The sequence below is a fragment of the Phyllostomus hastatus genome, unplaced genomic scaffold (assembly GCF_019186645.2).
Source record: "Phyllostomus hastatus isolate PE091 unplaced genomic scaffold, TTU_PhHast_1.1 phas_contig_17, whole genome shotgun sequence".
NCBI lineage: Eukaryota > Metazoa > Chordata > Mammalia > Chiroptera > Phyllostomidae > Phyllostomus > Phyllostomus hastatus.
The window spans coordinates 40,863,505-40,886,230 of record NW_025333664.1 but is presented as its reverse complement, the minus strand read 5'-3'; the positions used below and the strand labels follow the sequence as shown (position 1 = coordinate 40,886,230).

Sequence of the window (22,726 nt, the reverse complement as noted above, 5' to 3'; positions counted from 1 at the left end):
CCCATGCCCTAAGAAATACACACATACGCACTAACAGAATAAATAAATGAATTCAGCAAGGCTGTAAGATGATAAATCTGTATACAAAAATCAATTATTTTTATTGTTTTTATTTTTAATATATTTTTATTATTGTTCAAGTGCAGTGTTCTGCCTTTTCCCCCCAACCCTCCCCACCACCCCAGCCTTTCCCACCTCCTTGCCCTGTTTCCACCCCTTCTTGTTATTGTCCATGTGTCCTTTATTGTTCCTGTAAACCCTTCCCCCTTTTCCCTCATTATCCCCTCCTCGCTCCCCTCTGGTCACTGTCAGCCTATTAAAAAATGAGCAAAGGACTTGAACAGACACTTATCCAAGGAGGATGTACAAAGGGTCCAGAGACATATGAAAAGATGCTCAGTATTGCTAGCCCTCAGAGAAATGCAAATTAAAACCACAATGAGATACCACTTCACACAGGTCAGAATGGCCATCATAAACAGAGCAATGAACAAGTGTTGGAAAGGTTGTGTAGAAAAGGGAACCCTGGTACACTGTTGGTAGATTGCAGACTGGTGCAACCACTATGGAAAACAGTATGGAATTTCCTCAGTAAACTAAAAATAGAACTGTCTTTTGACTCAGCAATTTCAGTGCTAGGATTATATCCTAAGAACCCTGAAACACCAATCCAAAAGATCCTATGCACCCCAATGTTCATAGCAGCACAATTTACAATAGTCAAGTGCTAGAAGCAACCTAAGTGCCCATCAGTAAATGAGTGGATAAAAAAACTATGATACATTTACATAGTGGAATTCTACACAGCAGAAAGAAAGAAGGAACTCCTACTCTTTGCGACAGCATGGATGGAACTGGAAATTGTGCTAAGTGAAATAAGCCAGGTGGTAAGGGACAAATACCGTATGATCTCACCTTTAACTGGAACCTAATCAACAAAATGAACAAGCAAGCAAAATATAACCAATTATATTTCTATACACCACAATAAACAACTTGAAAATGAAATTAGGAAAACAGTTTCATTTACAGTAACATCAAAAATAACAAAATTTTATGAATAAATACAGCCAAGGGAGTGTAAGATGTATACATTGAATACTGCAAAATGTACTAAAAATTTTTAGAAGACCTAAATAAGTGGGAATATATCTCATATTTTTTATTAGAATACTGTATATTGTTAAGATGGCAATAATCCCCAAATTTATCTACAAATTCAACACAGTCCCTACCAAAAGCCCAGTGGACTTTCTTGCAGAAATGAAAACACTAATCCTAAAATTCATACACAATTTTAAGGGGCCTTGCAAAACAAAAACAATCTTAAAAAAGAATAAAGTTAGAGGATTCACAGTTCCCTACTTCAAAATTTACTCCAAAGTTACAGTAATCTAAACAGTATGGTACTGGTGAAAGGTTAGACATATATAGATCAGTGGAGTCCAGAAATAAACCCACACACTTGTGGACAATTGATTTTCAACAAGGGTGCCAAGAGATTCAGGTGGGAAAGAATAGTCTCTTTAGCAAGTCGTGCTGGGAAAACTGGATATCCACATACAAAAGGATGAAGTTAGACTCCTGCCTCACGCCATATATAAAAATGAGCTCAGATGGATTAAGGACCTAAATATAAGGCTAAAACTATAAAATTCATTTTAAAAAGAGGTAGAAGTAAATTGTGATCTCAGACTTTGCAGTGAATTCTTAGGTATGACAACAAAAGCACAAGCAATGAAAGAAAAAAAATGGGTGAATTGTACTTCATCAAAATTAAAATCTTTTGTGCATCAAAAAACACTATCTAGTAAGTAAAAACACAAAATAGTGTCTTTTTAATCAAAAAGTAGAAAGTAGTAGAAAATATTTGCAAATCATATATCCAGTAAGGGTCTAGGGCCAAGAACACATAAAGAAGTCTTACAACTCAACAGGGGGGAAAAAAACGGCCCATTTAAAAAATGGTGAAGGATTTAGTCATCTCCAGAAAAGATATAATGACAATAAGCACATGAAAAGATGTTTTTAATTATTAGTCACCAGGGAAATGCAAATCAAAGCCACAGCAAGATATCGTTTCACACTCACTAGGGTGGCTATTATACTATTTTCTTTTCAAAATGATGGGAAATAAGTCATGAGGAAGTGAAGAAATTGGAACCCTTGTACACTACTGGTAAAAATATTAAATGGCAAAGCTGTCACAGAAGATTGGTCGTTCCTCAAAAGTTAAACATAACTTTTATGTTGTGTTTCACTTTGGTTAACTTTGGCTGCTGTAGCTCAGTTGGTTGGAGCGTCATCCCGTAACCAAAAGGTTGCAGGTTCAGTTCCTGGTCACTGCACATACTTAGGTTGCCGGTTTGGTTTCTGGTCTAGGTACATAGGACTCCCAGTTGGGACGTGTACAGGAGGCAACCCGTTGATGCTTCTCTCTCGCATTAATGTGTCTCTCCTTTTCTTTCTCTAAAAGAGCAATGGAAAATGTCCTCAGGTGAGGATAAAAAACATTTTTTAAAATAAACATAAAATTACCATATTAACCAGCAGTTTCACTTCTAGGTATATACTCAGAGGAATTGACAACAGGTATTCAAACAAAAATCTGTACACAGATTTTCATGGTAGCACTAATGAAAATCACAGGAGTCACTAAAAGGTGGAAACAACCCAAATGTTCATCCATTGGTAAAATGGTAAATAAAGTGTGGTCTAGCCATACAATGGAATATTATTTGGTCATAAAAGAGAATATGTATTGCTACATGCTGCAACATGGATAAACCTTGAAAACATGCCAAGTGAAAGAATTGAGGGGGGAAAAAAGCCCACCTGCTATACTTACTGTATGAGCCAGATTCTGCAGTGTCCATGATAAACATGTTCATAGAGACAGAAAGCAGATTAGGTTGCCTGATGGAGAGGGAATGGAGAATGACTGCTAATGAGTAGAGGGTTTCAATTTGAGGTAATGAAAATATTCTCAAATTAAATAGTGATGATAGTGCACAATTCTCTGAATAGACTAAAAACTGAGTTATATAATTTGAAGGGTGAATTTTATTATATGTAGATTATGTCTCAGTGAAGCTCTTACAAACAAAAAGAGCAGTTAAGATAATGTGGTGATACAACAACTCCAGTATAAATTAAATTCATATAATTTTCTCAAAATCCATGAATCATACTCCCACTTTTCCTGAGCAGTCTTCATCAGTATAAAGGCAAGGAGAGTTTTTCTTTATAGAGGTGTGGGATTAAGTGTAAAGCAATCATGAAAAATATGGGCTTGAGAGTTACGAAGACTTTCTTGGCCATCTGCCTGGTGGTTCCCTCTCTCCTGAAATCCCGATGCTATCACACTGTCAGAGCAGCTCCTGTAATTGTCAGAAGTTTATTTTTTGTAATGAGAAGCACTAGGGCAATTGTGTTTACCCAGTCTTGGAACCAACTCATCTGTCATGTCATATTTCTCCTAGACTTGATAACATAGTTATACTGAAAGAAGTCACATTTTTCTGGCATTTATAAAAATCTACTTTTTCTCCAGATTACGCATAGGTAATGTAAAGGACATTACAGGGGTCTTGATAGTAATTTTTAGCTTTGTCCTGCTATATTTTTGTTTCCAGTGACTTTTCTATAAATGCAATGCTGGTGACATGATCTGCTGTGCTTTTTAAAAAAGGCAGTATTTTAAAGGCTTTGTTTTTATCAACGAAAAATGCTACCTGAACCAATGTAGAGCATGGAAGAGTCCAAGTATCCTCTTGTGGTATGCAAAAGATGTCTTTGTGCATGTGATGGAGCCGAGACTCACTGGCAGAAGCAAGAAGAAACAAGCTTGGGACTTCGAGGACTCTTCATATCTGTGCTTCTGGTTAACTAAAACCTTTTGGTCACTGAGCATTTCTGAACTTTGCCAGTAGGGCCATAATTGATACCTAGAAGTGTGCTCTCTAGGTACTGCAGGATTATGGCTGCCTTTTGAATTGTTAAAGAAAACTTAAACTGTGTCCAGGTTTAGTGTTAAAAATATCACTTTCCATTCAAAGTTTTTGATAATTAGTAATTCCACTTGGGTGTGGAATGAGTCATACATTTTTATTAACTAGATTAATGGAATAAGCAGATCTGAACATTACCCATATGACCAAACAAGAGCTTCATATAGAATTTCTAGATAAAAGACAGGTATCTTATCTGAAAAAATGATGAATTTATTAATTCTGTAGCATTTTCAGTTTTCTTAAAAAGTTCAAGGAGGAGTTCAGTGATTTTTGCATGCATAGATTTTATTTCCTAACAATTCTCTTTGGCCTCCTGGAAGGTCTGAATGACTTTAGGTGGAATAACCGGATCTGTTTGCTCCTGAGAAGCAGGCGTGAGTTCCCTAAGAAAAGCCTGGGAGACAGATGGCTGGCTATTATGTTACAGCCATCATCTGCTGGGCCATGAGCAAATATTAAGTGAATAATATATATGTAATTGGTGTGAAAGTACAGTTGCAACATTTCTAATTCTGTTTAAAGGATGGGACTTCTTGAACATTTGTGTTTCATAGAATACTATTTTGAAATGCTTTTTGTTTATGGGGTAATCCATTTGAAACTATTTTAAAGTCAACATTTTGCCTCATTTTTGACACCACAGTGTGATATTTTGAATTGAAATGGCCTGTAATGGCCTTTTTTTTTATATTCCATAACAACATGAACACTAAATTATAGCTGTGCAATTATGTAAACAATGGAAATGCTTCAGGAATGAATCTTTCCTTTTAAAATTCTCATTTTGTGTAATTGTTGGAAGGTTTGGGACCATAATAAACAAAATTATTTTACACATTTATCATTCTAAAGGTCAATTATAAGAGAACTAAAGAAACAACAGTATGTAAAATGAATAAACCAATTTCTGCTGCCATCACCATATGTTTTTTCTTATCACTTACGGTTTTTCCAGTTACTGTGTACATAGCATTCAATTAAAGCGATTCATTTACCAGGCCGAATGTGGTTTGTGTTTATAGAACTGTGCTTTGGAAGAGAGGAAACAACACGCCTCTGTTTGAATTACCTGATTTTTTGTAAGATCAGTGATAAAAGACAGATGTTCTCACCAGTTACTTTCTCATAAACCTAAATCTTTTGATAAGCTGAAAATTCACAATTATCATTTTACAGTCTAGTTTTCACACTCAGTGTGTAGCATGTTTATGGACTTTCAACCAAAATCAAGAGAAAAATACTCGTTTTGTGGCCTGTTTACTATATGACAGCATTCTGAAAAATGTGTTTTATTTCCCTTGAAGAAAAGCTTGTGAAAGGGTTTTGTCTATGTTTTAAACTGATGAATTTTCAAGAGTAAACAATTCCTATTTTTCATTGAGCTTATTGTTTAGTGTATTATTTTTTAATCTGCTTGGAGTATGAAAAATAAACTAATGTTTTGCTACTGGAATCACTTGTATGGGGTAAATAGAAGAATGGAACCTAGAAAATACATAAAGATCATTTTCCTGTTTTTCTTTCACTTACCGCAAACAGATGGGTAATAGTTGTAATGCTTTGCTAAGGATATTACTTGAAAGCATTGATGTCTAGAGTTTTTTAATTTCTGGGATAATATAATCTAAGACAATTATCTGTGCCACCTTTGAAATGTTTTTTAATGTTCTTTCTGAATGTCATCAAAACAGTAGTTCATAGAATTCTGCAAAGTAAATTCTGTAAAGTAAAATCTTTCATAGTCCTTGTTTTTTTAAAAAAATTTTTACTTGTCACTCTTTACTTGTCGCTTATATGGCGTCGCTTATAGAGGCATGTGTTCACATCTTTCATACCATTAGATCACAGCTCTGTAAAAGGAAATCATCCCATTTTGTGGGAGAGAAATATGAAGCTCTAGGCATGACATGATCTGCCCATGATCACATATACTAGGCCTTGAACCCAGGCCTCGTCTCAGTTCTAGAGAGACATTTCCCACAGGTGGTCACAATGGAGGTGGCACTGAATAGCCTCAAATCACACAGTGGGAATAATGGCCTCTTTCTAGTCCTTTGACTCTCCTGGGTATTTCCTGCTTACCACACAGGATACTAGCTTTCTAGAATAATTTTATTTAAGTTCAAAAAAGTACTTTGAAAATGGACAAATAATATTCACTTTGGATGTGGATATGACAATAGCATGAGATTGTACATGAATAATAGGCATTTGGGAAGCAGTGTTCTGTGCTGTCTATATATAAAGCCCTGGCGACTGTGAAGAAAACTTCAGAGTCTCAAGATTTTTATTTTTCCAAGGATTCCATTTATAGCTATGATCTTGATGTATCAAGGGGAAGGTGAAAGAAGGAGTCTACTAGAAGTGAGTGGAACATATTTTTGGATGTCTCTCTATTCAGAATATACAGCTCTCTTGAGTACCACACAGTTATTCCTAATTTTAAAATGTTAACCACAAAGATAAAATCTTTGGGTTGTTCCACTTCAGTGTAGATAAGCAAAATGAGCAGGCACATGGCCATAATTTGGCAGATTGGCCGTATATTTCCCTGTTTAACTCACACATTAATTTACTCCAATGCTGTCTTTAACTGACCTCAGCAGCACAGGCCCTGCTTCTCCTTGGGGCTCTGTCTTATGTGGGTGGCAGGATATGGTAGGCTAGCCATCTGTTATTTTGCTCTCTCTTTCCAATCTTCTTACCCATAGAAACAGGTTCCATTGAAGTGACTGGCCAAGGTCCAGGGGTACGGGGAACTGTGTGACTTTACCTTGGCTATGTGCATTTCTGCTGTCTTTAGTATCAGTGCCAACTCAGTAATTTTTTGTGAATGCCCCATTTACAGATCATTGCTTGTGCACATATGAATCTCATAAAGCAAAATGAATTTCTTTTACAAATTTTGGCTTTAGCTTATTAAAGGATTTCATTCATAATTACCATGAACTTATCCCAGAAAAACATTTTTAAATTAAAATTCTGAATTCCAGTTGTGAAATGGCTTATTTGAGTTAAGTATGGGCTAAAGATATTAAAAATCTATAGTGTTCAAGGCTTAGTTCCTCATCTCAACAGATGGAATTAACACTATAAACATAATAAAGTTAACATGGTTGTTTGCATTATTAATCTTCAAATGCATGGCATTTTGCTACCTTGCTAGCCAGGTTTGCATGAATCCTTTCATTGCAGCATATGTCAACAAAAATGTGCTTCCATCTGCTGCTGGATAGCTTGATGCTTGATATTCTGAGACAAGGCCCAGCACAATGCGTACCTCTGTGAGTAATTACAGGTGTGTGGTGGGGAGCCCAGGGCATTAATCAGAGGCTTAATTATGAAGAAGGTGGATCTTTTGTTCCTCTTGGAGCATGAGTTTACCACACACTTTTTAAACTGCAGCATCCATCTGCTAAGCCCTTTAGAATGTTTGCCTTGGCTGATAAGGACCCTAAAGTGTATCAAAGGATGTGATTAAAGCAGGTTTAAACATTAACTTGGAAGAAGTGTTTCAGGTTTTTCTTTCCTTCCTTCCTTCCTTCATTTTATCTGTCTATCTATTTATCTGTATATTTATTTTTATGTACAGGTGAAAGTCTGCTGAAATTCTAAAACTTTAAATTAGGACTTCCTGAACTATTTACCATATATGAGCTGTAATAGAGTAAGCATTGGACAGTTGATTTGAGCATATAAACAGTAAAATTTGTAGAAACAAAATGAATCCAGTATGTAAGGAAAAGAAATAAGTCTTTTATGAACACAAAAATTCTCTTTTTATATAAGAAGTGAGGTTATTTTGATTACAGAACACTTATGTTAGAATTCAGCATGTTGCTACTACTATGCTCTAATTTAATCAAATTAAATTGAGATTATTTTGCAGGATTTTTGAAACAGCCACACTGAAATCTGAGAAAATAAATTATTTTTTATATTTTGCTTTTTTTTATTTTGAGACTCACTGTAGGTTGTACAACTATCAGTAACATAGCTATGGTATGTTAGCCTGTTTGATTAATGTGCATTGCCTAGAACTACATAAAAGTAGTTTTTGGTTTTCTTAATGACCCCCCTTGTGCATACACACTTACACAAATGGTTTCATAGATGTGGCCTGACCACGGGGGCATGAATGCTGTCCAGTGGAATCCTGGTCTGGTCTGCCACAGGTTGAATGGGTGACTGCCTCAGAACAGAGCTGGTGGGCAGGGGCCAGCTAGCCAGCCACTCAACAGTGAGAGGCTATTCCAACCAGGAATACCAGGTGTCTGGGCAGTTGGTGTTCTTCACACTGCACACTGTGAAAAAAGGCTACTGCTGCACTTTGTACTTAGACCTCACAATCACACTTATACTCAGAGCCACACCAACTGCCTGACCTTAGAATATGACCAGTCACAATACTACTGTAGCACTCCATGCATTCCTATTGTGTAACCCATGAAATTACCTGAAGAGTAAAAATTTCCATCTTTTTGCCTGCTTTAAGAATTTTTAATGTAACAGTATGTTAACTTATGGAAATTGAAGAATATGGTAAGTGATAGATGTTCAAAGGTTTTATTTGTATATTTACCTTAACACTTCTGTAGCTTGTCCAGAGAGCTCACCTTTAGGAGGAAGGCATAAGAAGTGTCTAGGCCCAATGCCACAATTTCAATTTTGGACAAGTCATCTTACAGTTTAGTATCCCCATTCTCTTATATGTAAAATGGATACAATAGCCCTTGGACTAACTCATCTCTGAGTACCCCCTTTACTGAGAACTTTCTGTGATCTGTGTACACTTAGATTATCTTACAGTGGCCATGTAGAGACTAATTGACTCTTTTACAATTCTGTTATTGAAAATTACAGTTGTGTTTTTTTCTCTCCCTTTTAGGATATCTTAAATACCATTATAAGGCACTGTCCACCTCGTTTTTTTTCACTGGGTTTGCCTGGCTTCTCAATGCTGGTAGGGGACTTTATCATGGCTGCTGCCAGGGTTCTCAGTACAGACATGCTGGCGGTGAGTATGACAATGCTCAGCATCCAAACTCCCAGGAGGCTTTACAATCGCTAACAAGGTTCAGATTTCTCTACTCTTAACAGGTGTTGACTCATTAGTGCAATGTGAAACTGGGCTCTCAGATAGATGCCCTGGCAGCTGATGTGTGAAATTGTAGGATAAGATGACACTCTGGCATTGGGAAGGCGTTTCATCAAAAGGCCAGAGTGTGAAAAATCATATCCTCACTAATATATCAGCACATTTACACAGTCAGAAGCAGGACTTGTCTCTTAGATTTTTATTAGCATTTTCTAGTAAATGGTGGCACAGACTTACATGTATATAATAGAGAATTTTAAGTGACCATTATCGATAATATTTTTTTCATTATTGCCTTAGTTATTAGAAGTCTAGTAGGAAATATTTTCTTAAAATGTTAGAACATAAAGAGATGTCTGTGATAAAGACAGAATTTTAAGTGTACATTATCCACATTTTTTCATTATTGTCTTAGTTATTAGAAGTCTAGTAGAAAATAGTTTTAAATATTGGAACACTAACATTTTAACTTGAAAGTGAATATATATTTTATTAATGTGCAGAATTCCTGTACCGAAAATTTGGAAGCACATGGACTGACTAAATGGGTATTAAGAGCTTAAAAAAGAATTTATTTGCAATTTCCACATTAACTTCCACTATTAGGGCAACATCTTAATGCCTTTTGAGAGAATACTCATACATTTAAGTTTAAAGGGCTTCTTACGTTTGTGCTCATTATAACTGTTACCTGTTCAGATTCATTTTTTTCCTTTTCAAACAGTGTAAATAAAATTAGCTTTCCTGGCCCACTGCCCCCCATCCTTGCTCCCTCTCACTCCCTACCCTCCACCTACCATCTTCTGTGGGTTCTCTCTTTAGTCTGCCACACCCTCTTCAGTCACCCACCCTAGTCTCCAAGCTTGTGACTCACTGACAGGCATCCTCAGTGCAGAGAGGTGGGAGCCAGAGCGTTGCCCAGAAGCCTTTTATCAGAAATTCAAGGCACTTTGTAAAACTTCTGCCATATAGGTGGATGGCAGCACATTTGTAAATAATGGCTACCTTCTGGAAGAAATTGGTGATGGTTGATGGTGGAACCTTTGGCAAGACTTGCATGCTCATTACTTTTAGTTGTGTTTTTATGATCACTTGAGGCTTCTCTCCTACCCAGACATTGATGTTATACTGACGTGTTTCTCCATTGACAGCCCTGATAGTTTAGAAAACGTCCCATAAAAAATGGACTCTGGAAGTCAGGCATTTCTGTCCCAGCATGCCCATCATCCTGGTTGGGAACAAGGAGGATCTTTGGAATGATGAACACACAAGGTGGGAGTTAGTCAAGATGAAGCAGGAGCCAGTCAAATCGGAGGAAGGCAGAGATAGGGCAAACAGGATTGGTGCTTTTAGATACATGGAATGTTCATCAGTAAAGACCAAAGATGGAGTGAGGGAGGTTTTTAAAATGGACACAAGAGCTGCTCTCTACGCCAGACTTGGGAAGAAAAAAATCTGGGTGCCTTGCCTTGTGAAACCCTGCTGCAAGTACAACCATCATGTGGTTTATTTTGAAGTTCTTTTTATTACTCTTAGGATATGATTATTGGCCTTTTTCATTTATCTATAATTTGCCTAAGATCACAATCAGGAGTATTTTGCTACTGGTGTGTAGAAGCCAGCCATAATTATTACCGATGTCCCACCTACCTGACCTGCCAGGGTCCTTCTAACGCCTTTCTAGTTCAAGGAATTTCTTAACTTCTTGCTTCTTTCTAGAAACAGTAATGGTAACTTTTGTGAATTAGTCTGTAACTACTTCATAACTGACTTATCTTGCCTGCCATCTGTCAGCTGCAAGGTACACTGGTGAGTCCCCACTAGAGAACTTTACTTCTGAACAGATTTCATTGGCATAGCACTGGAGTGGGCATCCAGTTTTTTCAAAATGTGTTCATCCAGAAAAGGCCCAAGTCCATGCAGCTGTAGCAAAGTTACAGTTCTGTGGTTTCATGTTAGTTACCTTACAGTTATAGTGTAATTAGTGCCACTTAATATATATTACCAAAAAATAAATATATCTACCCCAAATAATGTATAATAATTTTTGTAAAATTACATTTAGATTTGCTAATACTGATATTTGTGATCCCCACAGAAAGTATGCTGTTGTTGTTTAAGTGTACTTGAAAATAAAGTCAGATGGAAATTTTTCTTAAAAATTGGCTTGACTGTTTGCCAGGGACTTGTATTGAAATCAATAAGTGTATCTAGCCACCTGAATTTTGTTTGACACAATGTTACTTTTTTTTTACATTTTTTAAATTTTATTTTAGTTTTTATTACAGTACAATTTTCTATCTTTTACTCCCATCCCAATTCACCTACTCAGCCCTTCGCTCCTTCCTCCCATTTCCACCCGCCCCTAATTTTTATACATGTGTCCTTTATACTTCTTCCTGTAAACCCTCCCCCTTTTCCCCTGAAATTCCCCTGAAATTCCCTCTCCTCACCCCTCTGAACTCTGTCAGTCTGTTCTATATTTCAGTGTTTTTGGTTATATTTTGTTTGTTTCTTTGTTTTGTTGTTTAGGTTCCTGTTAAAGGTGAGATCATATGGTATTTGTCCTTCACCGCCTGACTTATTTCACTTAGCATAATGCTTTCCAGTTTCATCCATGCTCTTGCACAGGGTAGGAGCTCCTTCTTTCTTTCTGCTGCATAGAATTCCATTGTGGAAATGTACCATAGTTTTTTGATCCATTCATTTCCTGCTGGGCATCTAGGTTGCTTCCAGCACCTAGCTATTATAAATTGTGCTGCTATGAACATTGGGGTGCAAAGGTTCTTTTGTATTGGTGTTTTAGTGTTCTTAGGATATAGTCCCAGCAGTGGAATTGCCTGGTCAAAAGGCAGATCCATTTTCAGTTTTTTGAGGAAGTTCCATACTGCTTTCCATAGTGGTTGTACCAGTCTGCAGTCCCACCAACAGTGCACTTGGGTCCCCTTTTCTCCACAGCCTCTCCAACACTTGTTGTTTGTTGCTTTGTTTATGATGGCCTTTCTGACTGGTGTGAAGTGGTATCTCACTGTGGTTTTAATTTGCATCTCTCTGATAGCTAGCGATATTGAACATCGTTTCATGTGTCTTTGGATTTTCTGTATGTCCTCCTTGGAGAAGTGTCTGTTCAAGTTCTTTGCCCATTTTTTAATTGGAATCCTTGACTTAGAGTGTAGTCGTGTAACTTCTTTATATATTTTGGAGATTAAACCCTTGTCTGAGGTATCATTGGCACATAGGTTTTCCCATCAGTTGGTTCTGTTTTTATTTTGATACTGTTTTCTTTAGCCGTGCAGGTGCTTTTTATTTTGATGAGATCCCATTTGTTTATTCTTTCCTTTATGTCCCTTGCTCCAGCGGACATATCACTAAAAATGTTGCTGCATGAAATATCTGAGATTTTCCAGCCTATGTTTTCCTCTAGGACTTTAATGGTGACATGGCTTATATTTAAGTCTTTTATCCACTTTGAATTTATTTTTGTGTGTGGTGTAAGTTGGTGCTTGAGTTTCAGTTTTTTGCACGTATCTGTCCAGTTTTCTCATCACCATTTGTTGAAGAGGCTGTTTTTACTCCATTTTATGTTGCTGCCCCCTTTGTCAAGTATTAATTGACCATAGAGACTTGGGTTTATTTCAGGGCTCTCTGTTCTGTTCCATTGGTCCGTGTGCCTGTTTTTATGCCAGTACCAAGCTCTTTTGATTACCGTGACCTTGTAATACAGTTTGGTATCAGGTATTGTGATCCCTCCTACTTTGCTTTTCTTTCCCAAAATTGCAGCAGCTATTTGCAGTCATTTATGGTTCCGTATAAATTTTTGAAGTGTTTGTTCTATGTCTGTGAAATATGCCATTGGTACTTTAATAGGTATTGCATTGAATGTGTAAATTGCTTTGGGTAGTATGGACATTTTGATGATGTTAATTCTTCCAATCCATGAACATGGTATATGTTTCCATTTGTTTGTGTCTTCCTTAACTTCTTTCTTCAGTGTTGTATAGTTTTCTATATACAGGTCTTTTACTTCCTTGGTTAGATTTATTAGTAGGTATTTTATTTTTCTTTCTGCTATATCAAATGGGATTTTTTCCTGATTTGTTTCTGCTGTCTCATTGTTGGTATACAAAAATGCCTTTGATTTCTGGATATTGACTTTGTATCCCGTAGTTTTGCCAAATTTGTTTATTAGGTCAAGCAGTTTTTTGGCAGAGTCTATAGGATTTTCTATGTACACTATCATGTCATCTGCAAACAATGACAGTTTTGTTTCCTCCTTTCTGATTTGGACGCCTTTTATTTCCTTTTCTTGTCTGATTACTTTGGCTAAAACTTCCAATACTATATTGAATAAAAGTGGTGAAAGTGGACAACCTTGTCTTGTTCCCGATCGTAGTGGAAAAGATTTTAGTTTTTGCCCATTGAGTAGGATGTTGGCTGTAGGATTCTCATATATGGCCTTTATTATGTTGAGGAATACTCCCTCTATTCCCACTTTGCTGAGTGTTTTTATCAAAAATGGGTGCTGTAGCTTATCAAATGCTTTTTCCACATCCATTGATAGGATCATGTGACTTTTGTCTTTGCTTTTATTTGTGTACTGTATTACATTTACTGATTTGCGGATATTGAACCATTCTTGCATACATGGGATTAATCCCACTTGGTCATGGTGTATGATCTTTCTAATGTATTGTTGGATGCAGTTTGCCAATATTTTGTTGAGGATTTTAGCATCTATGTTCATCAGCAATATTACCCTGAAGTTTTCTTTCTTTGCTGTGTCTTTATCTGGTTTTGGGATTAGGATGATGCTGGCTTCATAAAAAGAGTTTGGGAGTCTTCCATCATTCTGGATTTTTTTGAATAGTCTGAGAAGGATAGGGATTAACTTTTCCTTAAATGCTTTGTAGAATTCTCCTGTGAAACCATCCAGTCACGGGCTTTTGTGTGTTGGGAGTTTTTTGATTACTGCTTCAATTTCATTAGCTGTTACTGGTCTGTTCAGGCTTTCTGCTTCTTTTTCATTGAGTTTTGGAAGATTATATTTTTCTAGAAATCTGTCCATTTCACCTAGGTTTTCAAATTTCTTGGCATTCAGTTCTTCATAGTAATGTCTTACAATCCTTTGTATTTCTGTGGTGTCAGTTGTAATCTCTCCTCTTTCATTTCTGATTGTGTTTATTTGGATCCTTCCTCTTTGTTTTTGATGAGTCTGCTTAAAGGCTTGTTTTGTTTATCTTTTCAAAGAACCATCTTCTGGATTCATTGATCCTTAGAATTGTGCTTTTAGTCTCTATGTCATTTAATTAAGCTCTGGTCTTAGTTATTTCCTTCCTTCTGCTTGTTCTGGGCTGTCTTTGTTGTTTTTCCTCCAGTTCTTGTAGACATAGGGTTAGGTTGTTTGTTTGAAATGTTTCTATCTTTTTTAGGTAGGCCTGTATCGCTATGAACTTCCCTCTCAGGACTGCCTTGGCTGTGTCCCATAAATTTTGGATTGTTGTGAGTTCATTTTTGTTTGTTTCCAGAAATGTTTTGATTTCTTTCCTTATTTCATTCTTGACCCATTCATAGTTTAATAGCATGCTATTCAATATCCATAATTTTGAGTGTTTCAGGTTTCTTCCCTTGGGATTGGTTTCTAGCTTCAGTCCCTTGTGATTAGAGAAAATGCTTGGTATTATTTTAGTTTTCTTGAATTTGTTGAGGTTTGTTTTGTATCCTATCATGTGGTCTGTCTTTCAAAATGTTCCATGTGCATTTGAAAAGAATGTGTATTTTGCTTCTTTGGGATGAAGTGCTCATATATATCAGTTAAGTCCATTTCCTCTAGAGCATTGTTCAATGCCGCAATGTCTTTGTTGATTTTGTTGGAAGATCTGTCCATTTTTTACAGTGGGGTGTTAAAATCCCCTACTATAATTGTGTTGCTGTCCATATCTTTCTTGAAGTCCTCTAAGATTTTCTTTATGTATTTGGGTGCTCCTATGTTGGGTGCATATATATTTACAGTGTTTATGTCTTCTTGGTGGATTCTTCCTTTAAGCATTATGAAGTGACCTTCTGGGTCTCTTTTTATGGCCCTTTTTTGGAAGTCTATTTTGTCTGATATGACTATTGCTACCTTGGCTTTTCTTTCCTGTCCATTTGCTTGGAATATTTGTTTCCAGCCCTTCACTTTTAGTCTGTGTAGATCTTTTGTCCTGAGGTGTGTCTCTTGTAGGCAACATATGTGTGGGTCATGCTTTCTTATCCATTCAGTTATTCTATATCTTTTTGATTGGAGCATTTAATCCATTTACATTTAAGGTTATTACTGATAGGTACTTACTCATTGCCATTTTCATACCTGTGTTTCTCTCTCTCCCTCTCACTCTCCCTCTCTCTCTCTCTTCTTTCTGTTCCTTAAAGCAGGCCCTTTAGCATCTCTTGCAGTGCTGGTTTGGTGGAGGTATATTCTTTTAGACTTCTTTTGTCTGGGAAGCTTCCTATCTGGCCTTCTATCATGATTGAGAGCCTTGCTGGGTAAAGTAGCCATGGTTGCCGGCCTCTGGTTCTCATTACTTGGAATATTTCTTGCCAGTCTCTTCTGGCTTGGAGTGTTTCGATTGACAAGTCAGCTGCTAGCCTTATTTGGGGTCCCTTGTATGTTACTTCCTGTTTCTCTCTTGATACTTTTAAGATTCTCTCTTTGTCTTGGTATTTTGCCATTTTAATTATGATATGTCTTGAAGTGACCCTCTTTGGGTTCCTCTTGGTTGGAACTCTCTGTGTTTCCTGGATTTGTATGACTTTTTCTCTCATCAAATTAGGGAAATCATTACTTTTTTAAATAGGTTTTCTATCCTTTGCTCTTTTTCTCCTTCTGGTATCCTTATTATATGGATATTATTATGTTTCATATTGTCTTGCATTTCTCTTAATCCCTCTTCATTGCTTTTTAGCCTCTTTTCCTTTTCTTGCTCTTTCTGGCTGTTTTCTTCTACTTTGTCCTCTAGCTCACTGATCTTCTGTTTCATTGATCCTGCTTTTCATTCCTTCTACTGTGTTCTTCAGTTCAGAAATTATATTCTTCATTTCCTCTTGGCCCTTGTTGATAGTCTCTATTTCCTTTTTCATGTTGATATAGTTTTCAGTGAGTTCATTTTAGCTTCCCTGTAATTTCTGGTAGCTCATTGTGAGCTCATTGAGCTTCCTGACAATCATTGCTTTGAACTCAACATCTGATAGTTGAGTTGCCTGTATTTCATGAGTAGCATTCTTTCTGAGGCTTCCTCCTTTTCTTTCATTTGGGGATTATTTCTTTGTCTTCCCTTTGTTTGTGAGACTTTTCTTGTTAGCCTCAGCATCTTAAACTGATCTGTTCTGGCTCCCTGGATTTGTGGTGTGAACTTCTGTGGTAGAATACCACTGAGTTTCAGTGGTGTAGTTTCCTTGATGTCCCGAGCTCACTGGTCTTGGGCTGTCGTTTAAGTTGGCTCTGTGTTTGTCTTTGGGTTTTGATTGTCGTTGGGTCTTTCTTTGGTGGTTCCTTCCCTCCAGCTGGTTGAATGGGGGTCACTCTGTCCATCACCTATTGTATTTTGTTGTGCTGGTGAGGGTAGGTTGTGTTGAGTCTAGTTCTGTGTGTATGAGGTTTTGAGGATTCTCTCTTGCTCTTGTTCAGTTGTTTGTATTGGGTATTGTCTCTACTGTTTAGTTGTATTTCCAGATAGGTCCTTGATTGAGGTTTGTGTGGTTTCCACTCCCTCCTTCACCTTCTTCTGTTGCTATCTGTTAGTGGTTCCTTTATTGTTGGGTTTCCTCTTCCCATGGGTATCCTGGTGTTCACCGCTTCCACCTACTCTTTTTTTGTGATCAGTTGGAGGGGGAAGGCAAAATGGTTTAAGACAGCAGGAGAGTATTCTATGAATTTTACGGTAGCAGCCAGTAAAGAAGAGATAGGAGATCCTTTGACTATGTTAGTGTTAACCATGATCTTCCACCCAGCTAGCTGATTTTTAGAAAGGATGGAAAGAAGATAAGACTTCTGTTGGGGAAGGAAGGATTGTGAGTTGGATCTGGAAAGCAGTGAGTTTGTGGGAGGTGAGATTCTGAGGCAAGGTGAGAGTAAAGGATACTAAATAGGTGTAGTGTGTGAGAGAGCAGTTAACCACTACAGTAATAGAGTTCAGGAAACTTTGAAAGGGACTAAGATCTAGGAGGGGTGTTGTGAAGTATTTATAATTGCATAGAACAGCAATTATTTACAATAATATTAGAGCAACAATCATATGACAGAATCTATGAGATCGAGATAACAAGAATAGGGAGTACAGAACCTTGAGTAGTGTGCTAATGGGACACAGGTGAGTTAAGGGACAGTATATTAGTAATACACTATGAAAGAGATATCAGTGGAAACCTGTCAGGTCATACAATATAACCAGCCTAGCAAAGCAAAGTATACAAAAAGAAGAGGGATACAAAAATATTATTTAAAAAAAAGATGTAAGAATACTGGAAAAATAATAATAATACAAATATGCAATAACTTGCAGGTTCTCTGTAATAGCAGAGTGAAATTCATCTCACTTTCACAGCTGTTGTGAAGCTTCTTCTTTGGGTTCAACTCTGGTTTTTTCACAGATCCAGGATTTTGTCTCACTTGTAGGTATTAAATATATATGTATATATATATATATATATATATATATATATATAGGCAGACGAAGGAAGGAAGAAGAGAAAATTGGAGGAAAGAAAGGAGGAAGGAATAAAATGAGAAAGCAGGAAAGAGAGGAAAAAGAAATTAAAAGAGAATAAAAATAATAAAAATTTAAAAATTAAGAATTATTAAAAAAAATAGAATGAAATTAAAAAGTCTCTTGGTTTCAAAGTGGCCAAACCGGTTTTTCTGGTCTTGCTGGCTGCTGCAGGCTGAGGGGTGATTGGTATGGTTTTTCTTCCTTGGTCGGTGGTGTGCACAGTGTCTGGGAAGCAATTGCGGCTCCTTAGCCCTGCGCCCTGGGTGTGGGAATCAGGCCTTTCCCCAGGGTTACTGCTGTGGGCTGGGGTGCGGGGATGCTCTCCCGGGAGCGCACCCTTGGCCAGTCTGCCTCACCCTTCCCAGTGCTATGGGGGTGCACAGGGTCCTCCACAGAAGCACACCTTCCGTGCAGCCTGGGGATCACTGCCCAGCTAGGTGGCAGGGAGGCTGGAGCAATTGATCACTTTAGGAGAATTCCCCAAATACAGTCTGTCTTTTCACTCCTTCCTCTTGAGAAATTCCTCCTATTCAAGCCTGCCGCTCCATACAGTGGCCTGGCTTCTCCTGCAGCCCAACTCTCCAGCCACACTGGTGACCATGGGGATCAAGGCCTGCTTCGTGACCTAACCCCTCCAAGGGTGCTCACAGCCCTTGTGTGTTTACTAGCAACTGGGTTCCTCCCTGTGCACTCAGACCTTGTTTGGGTGGGGAGGGAGCAGTTGTCCCGGCTCTCTCCTAAGGACACTGTGGAAAACCCAGCAGCCGGTGCTGGGCCTGGGGCTGCAGCCCCCGGACCCTGTGCTAGTCCCTGGGACCCTACCATGTTGCAGCACTCCTCTCAGGGACTGGTTTTTCGATTCTGCCACAATCCTTGGTCACCTATTTTCACCTATGCTGAAGTATTTTGGTTGCTTTCTCCTCTACTCTGTAGATCGGCCAGGATTTTCTCCCTGAGCAGAGGGAAGTCAAATGTGCTCCCTCCTACTCCGACGCCATCTTCCTTCAGCCCCACAATGTTACTTTTTCTCTCTTATTTTTCTGTGCCTAATTTCAGACTCCAGCACTGAATTTTAAATTAAATTGCTTTTTAATATATTGTATAACTGGTATTTCATACTGCTATTTTCACGCACTTATTTTTTCTTATAAGGCTAAATTAAAAAGCAAAGGGAAGGGGTGAAAGAAGGAAAAAAGGAAGAAAAATGTCAAATTTGTTTAACTCTTTTTCTCTGCAGACTAGGACCACTTTAAATACTTCATTTCTAAAAAAGATTTTAGGATAATCATTCTCAAAGAACTTCAGATTTATTTTCAGCCATTGAAATCAACATTGAAAAAACACAGGATATGGGAAGGAAAAACATACTATTTTTTTCTTACTTGCTGTGAGAATTTTTTATAAAAATGGTGGTACCCTTTCTAGAGTAATATGAATGGTTTTCATTCTTTGTGAAAACTTCTCTTTTGGCTAGATGAACTACTATAGTAGCCTTCCAAGAGAGAGAGAGAATGAGAATTTAAGAGTTACTTAAAGGAACAATAAGTCTTTGAATTACTCTCTTAGTTTAAAATTGAAGATTAAAATTATAGGGGAACTGGTGAGAGGTGTTTAGATGTGACACATCTGCTCAGTCAAAATTTTCAGTTAGCACATTAATTACAAGTCCAAAGTACCTCTGCTCTGTCAACCTGCCCTGCTAAGGCAGTGAGGGAAAGTGAGATGCATACACGGGTCACAGGAGATGGGTAGAAGCCTGTGCTCAGCAAACATTATTTGTAATAGCCGAAACCTAGAACCAATTCAGATATATATCACAACAGAACAGATGAATTGTGGTGTGCACAAAGGGTAGAATATTATATACAGTAAGTCTCTTTACATTCTTGACCCTGGAGCTCCATAGAGCCAGGACTGGGTTCAATCCCAGCACTGCCTTATATTAGTTATCTTTGGACCATATACTTAAGCACCGGGGCCTCATTTCTTCTGTATGAAAATTGGGGTTCATCATAGGCCCAGTGCTTAGGTAAAAAAAATTATCTAGATTTACTACATTCTTTGAATTAAGCTGTGCAACAACTCTATTTTCTTTCTGTAAGATAGAATATTTTGTATTTAGTTGTTATATAGTCTAGCACTGCATCTAAAAGTCCACAATGCAAGCCAGACTCACACACTGTATAGTACTTAAGGCTACTTAGGGAAAAGAATCAACTTAAAGGCTTCACAGAGACTGGTGGAAAGAGCAACAGTGAGGGGTGACAGAGTAAGTCTATTTGAGAAACACCATGGACCTACTGTGAGCCAGGACCTGGTCCAAATCAGTATGACAGGGTCCCTACTCTTAGAATCAGGTAAGTAAACTAAGTATTAATGTTTACACATAAGTTTCTTGCAGCCACAGTAGAATCATATCCAGAACCCAGAGTAGCACCAATATAGGAATAATTAATTCTGCTTGGTAAAAGTTGGTGGGGAAGCCATGCATTTGGAAAGTCCTCATGGAAGAAGTGATGCTGAAGTAGAAGTCTGAAAGGTGATCAGTGTTCATCCAGTAAATGAGGACAGCAGCAGTCACCCCTTATCTCAAGGCAGATTTATTGAGCATCCTCTGGGATAGAGAAGTGATGAAGACTGTCAGAAACTTTGCCTTCTTGGAGGATACAAACATTAAATGAATACGTAACGCAACAGGAAGTGATGATTAAGCAAGAGAAATAAAAAGCAGGGACGCTAGAAAACAGGTGAAATGACACAATCTTGAATTTGCTTTAAAATACTGAAAGTGAAAACTTATGTGAATTTTAAATCTTGAAATGAAAAGTGAAAAGGAGATGGATGAGGTAAGAATGGTAAAATCTTTTTTCATTTTTTAATTAAAAAAATTTTTTTAATTATCATCGTCATCATCATCCTCATTGGACATATCTTCAGAAGTGGGATCACTGGGTCAAAAGGCAGTTCCATTTTTAATTTTTTGAGGAAATTCGATACTGTTTTCCACAGTGCCTGCATCAGTCTGCCTTCCCACAAATAGTATGTGAGCATTCCTCTTTTCTCCACATCCTCACCAGCACTTGTTGTTTGTTGATATATGGCCATTCTGGCAGGCATGAGGTGATATCTCATTGTGGTTTTAATTTGCATTTCTCTGATGACTAGTGATATTAAGCACTTTTTCATATGTCTGTTGTCATTTATAGGCCCTCTTTGGAGAAGTATCTATTCAGGTCCTTTGCCCATTTTTTAATTGGGTTGTTTGTGATTTTGGTGTTAAGTACTATGAGTTCTTTATAAATTTTGGATATTATCCCCTTATCCGATGTGTCATTGGCAAATACGCTCTTCTATAGAGTGGATTCCCTTTTCATTTTGTTGATGGTTTCTTTTGCTGTGCCAAAGCTTTTTAGTTTGATGTAGTCCCATTCGTTTATTTATTTTTTTATTTCTCTTCCCCTAGGAGACATATCAGCAAAAATATTGCTATGAGAGATGTCTGAGATATTACTGCCTGTGTTTTTGTCTAGGATTTTTATGGTGTGGTGACTTACATTTAAGTCTTTTATCCATTTTGAGTTTATCTTTGTGTATGGTGTAAGTTGTTGGCCTAGTTTCATTTTTGGCATGTACCTGTCCAGTTTTCCCAACACCATTTATTGAAGAGACTCTCTTTACTTCACTCTATGTTCTTGACTCCCTTGTCCAATAGTAATTAAACATAAAGACATGGACTAATTTCTGGATTCTCTGTTCTTTTTCATTGATCTGTATGCCTTTTCTTATGCCAGTACCAGGCTGTTCTGATTACAGTGTACTTTTAGTGTAGCTTGATAGCAGGTATTGTGATACCTCCAACTTTGTTCTTTTTAATTAAGATTGTTGAAGCTACTAGGGGACTTTTTTGAGTCAATGTAAATTTTTGGAATACTTGTTCTGAATATATGAAATATGTCATTGCTGTTTCAATAGGAGTTGCATTGAATTTGTAGCTTGCTTTGGCTAGTATGAACACGATATATGCTTCAAGGAGGGTAAAATCTTGAACTAGGTATTGGGTGTATAGATAAACATTTTTTCTTCTTTTACATTTAAAATTTTTCTTAACATAAAAATGAAAGTAAAGGTAGCAGACAAGAGGACAGAGCAATGGAGGCAGGTGCTGTTAAACAGAATTACAGAGTTCTGTGGTAAGGTAGAGCTTGTTAGAGTGGGCTGCTTTCTTGAGCCCCTAGTGGAGATGTCAAACAAGTACTTGTATCTACAAATCTGGACTTCAGGAAGGCAGTCTTGGCTAGAGAGATATGTTGGGGAGTAAGAAACATGTTAGAGGCATTTAAATCCACGGGTTTGGATAACCCTTGGAGTGAGTTTACATCTAAGAGAGAAGAGGGCAAGGAACTGCACTCAGAATCCCAGAATATAGATCCTGAGGAAATGAGAAGTTCCAGCATGGGGATTCCAGCATGTCAGATATCCTTGGAAACCAATAAAATGGTGTCCCATAGGCCAAATGATTAAAGTGTTCCCACGTGCTAGTGAGCTGTCAGCTTGCATTCATTGCCACTAAGGAGTCAGGTGAGATAAGGCCTGGATGATGACCATTGAGTTTTGCATTGTGGAAGTCATATAACAAGAATCTGTGTACTCACTGACTGGTGTGAGCAAATCTTTACATTTTGCTATAGTAGTTTCAAATCTTTATGATATGTCTCCTAGGGGAAGAGAAATAAAAAAATAAATAAACGAATGGGACTACACCAAACTAAAAAGCTTTGGCACAGCAAAAAAACCATCAACAAAATGAGCGTCTTTATCCCTGATGCCATTGCCCCTCAGAGCTATCATTGCGCTTGCCTACACTATACTTC

The 22,726-nt window shown here is 37.5% G+C and overlaps 1 protein-coding gene and 1 pseudogene across 9 annotated transcripts in view; both read left to right on the top strand.

The window, feature by feature from the left end:
* RALGAPA2 (Ral GTPase activating protein catalytic subunit alpha 2) overlaps positions 1 to 22,726 on the top strand; it is a 386,278-nt gene that overhangs the window by 189,521 nt on the left and 174,031 nt on the right. For all 9 annotated transcript variants that reach the window (XM_045833596.1, XM_045833597.1, XM_045833593.1 and 6 more), the window contains one exon: positions 8,902 to 9,030. In XM_045833596.1, the coding sequence (XP_045689552.1) occupies positions 8,902 to 9,030 (129 nt within the window). The remainder of the gene's footprint in view (positions 1 to 8,901; positions 9,031 to 22,726) is intronic.
* Positions 10,109 to 10,586, top strand: LOC123815316 (annotated as a pseudogene).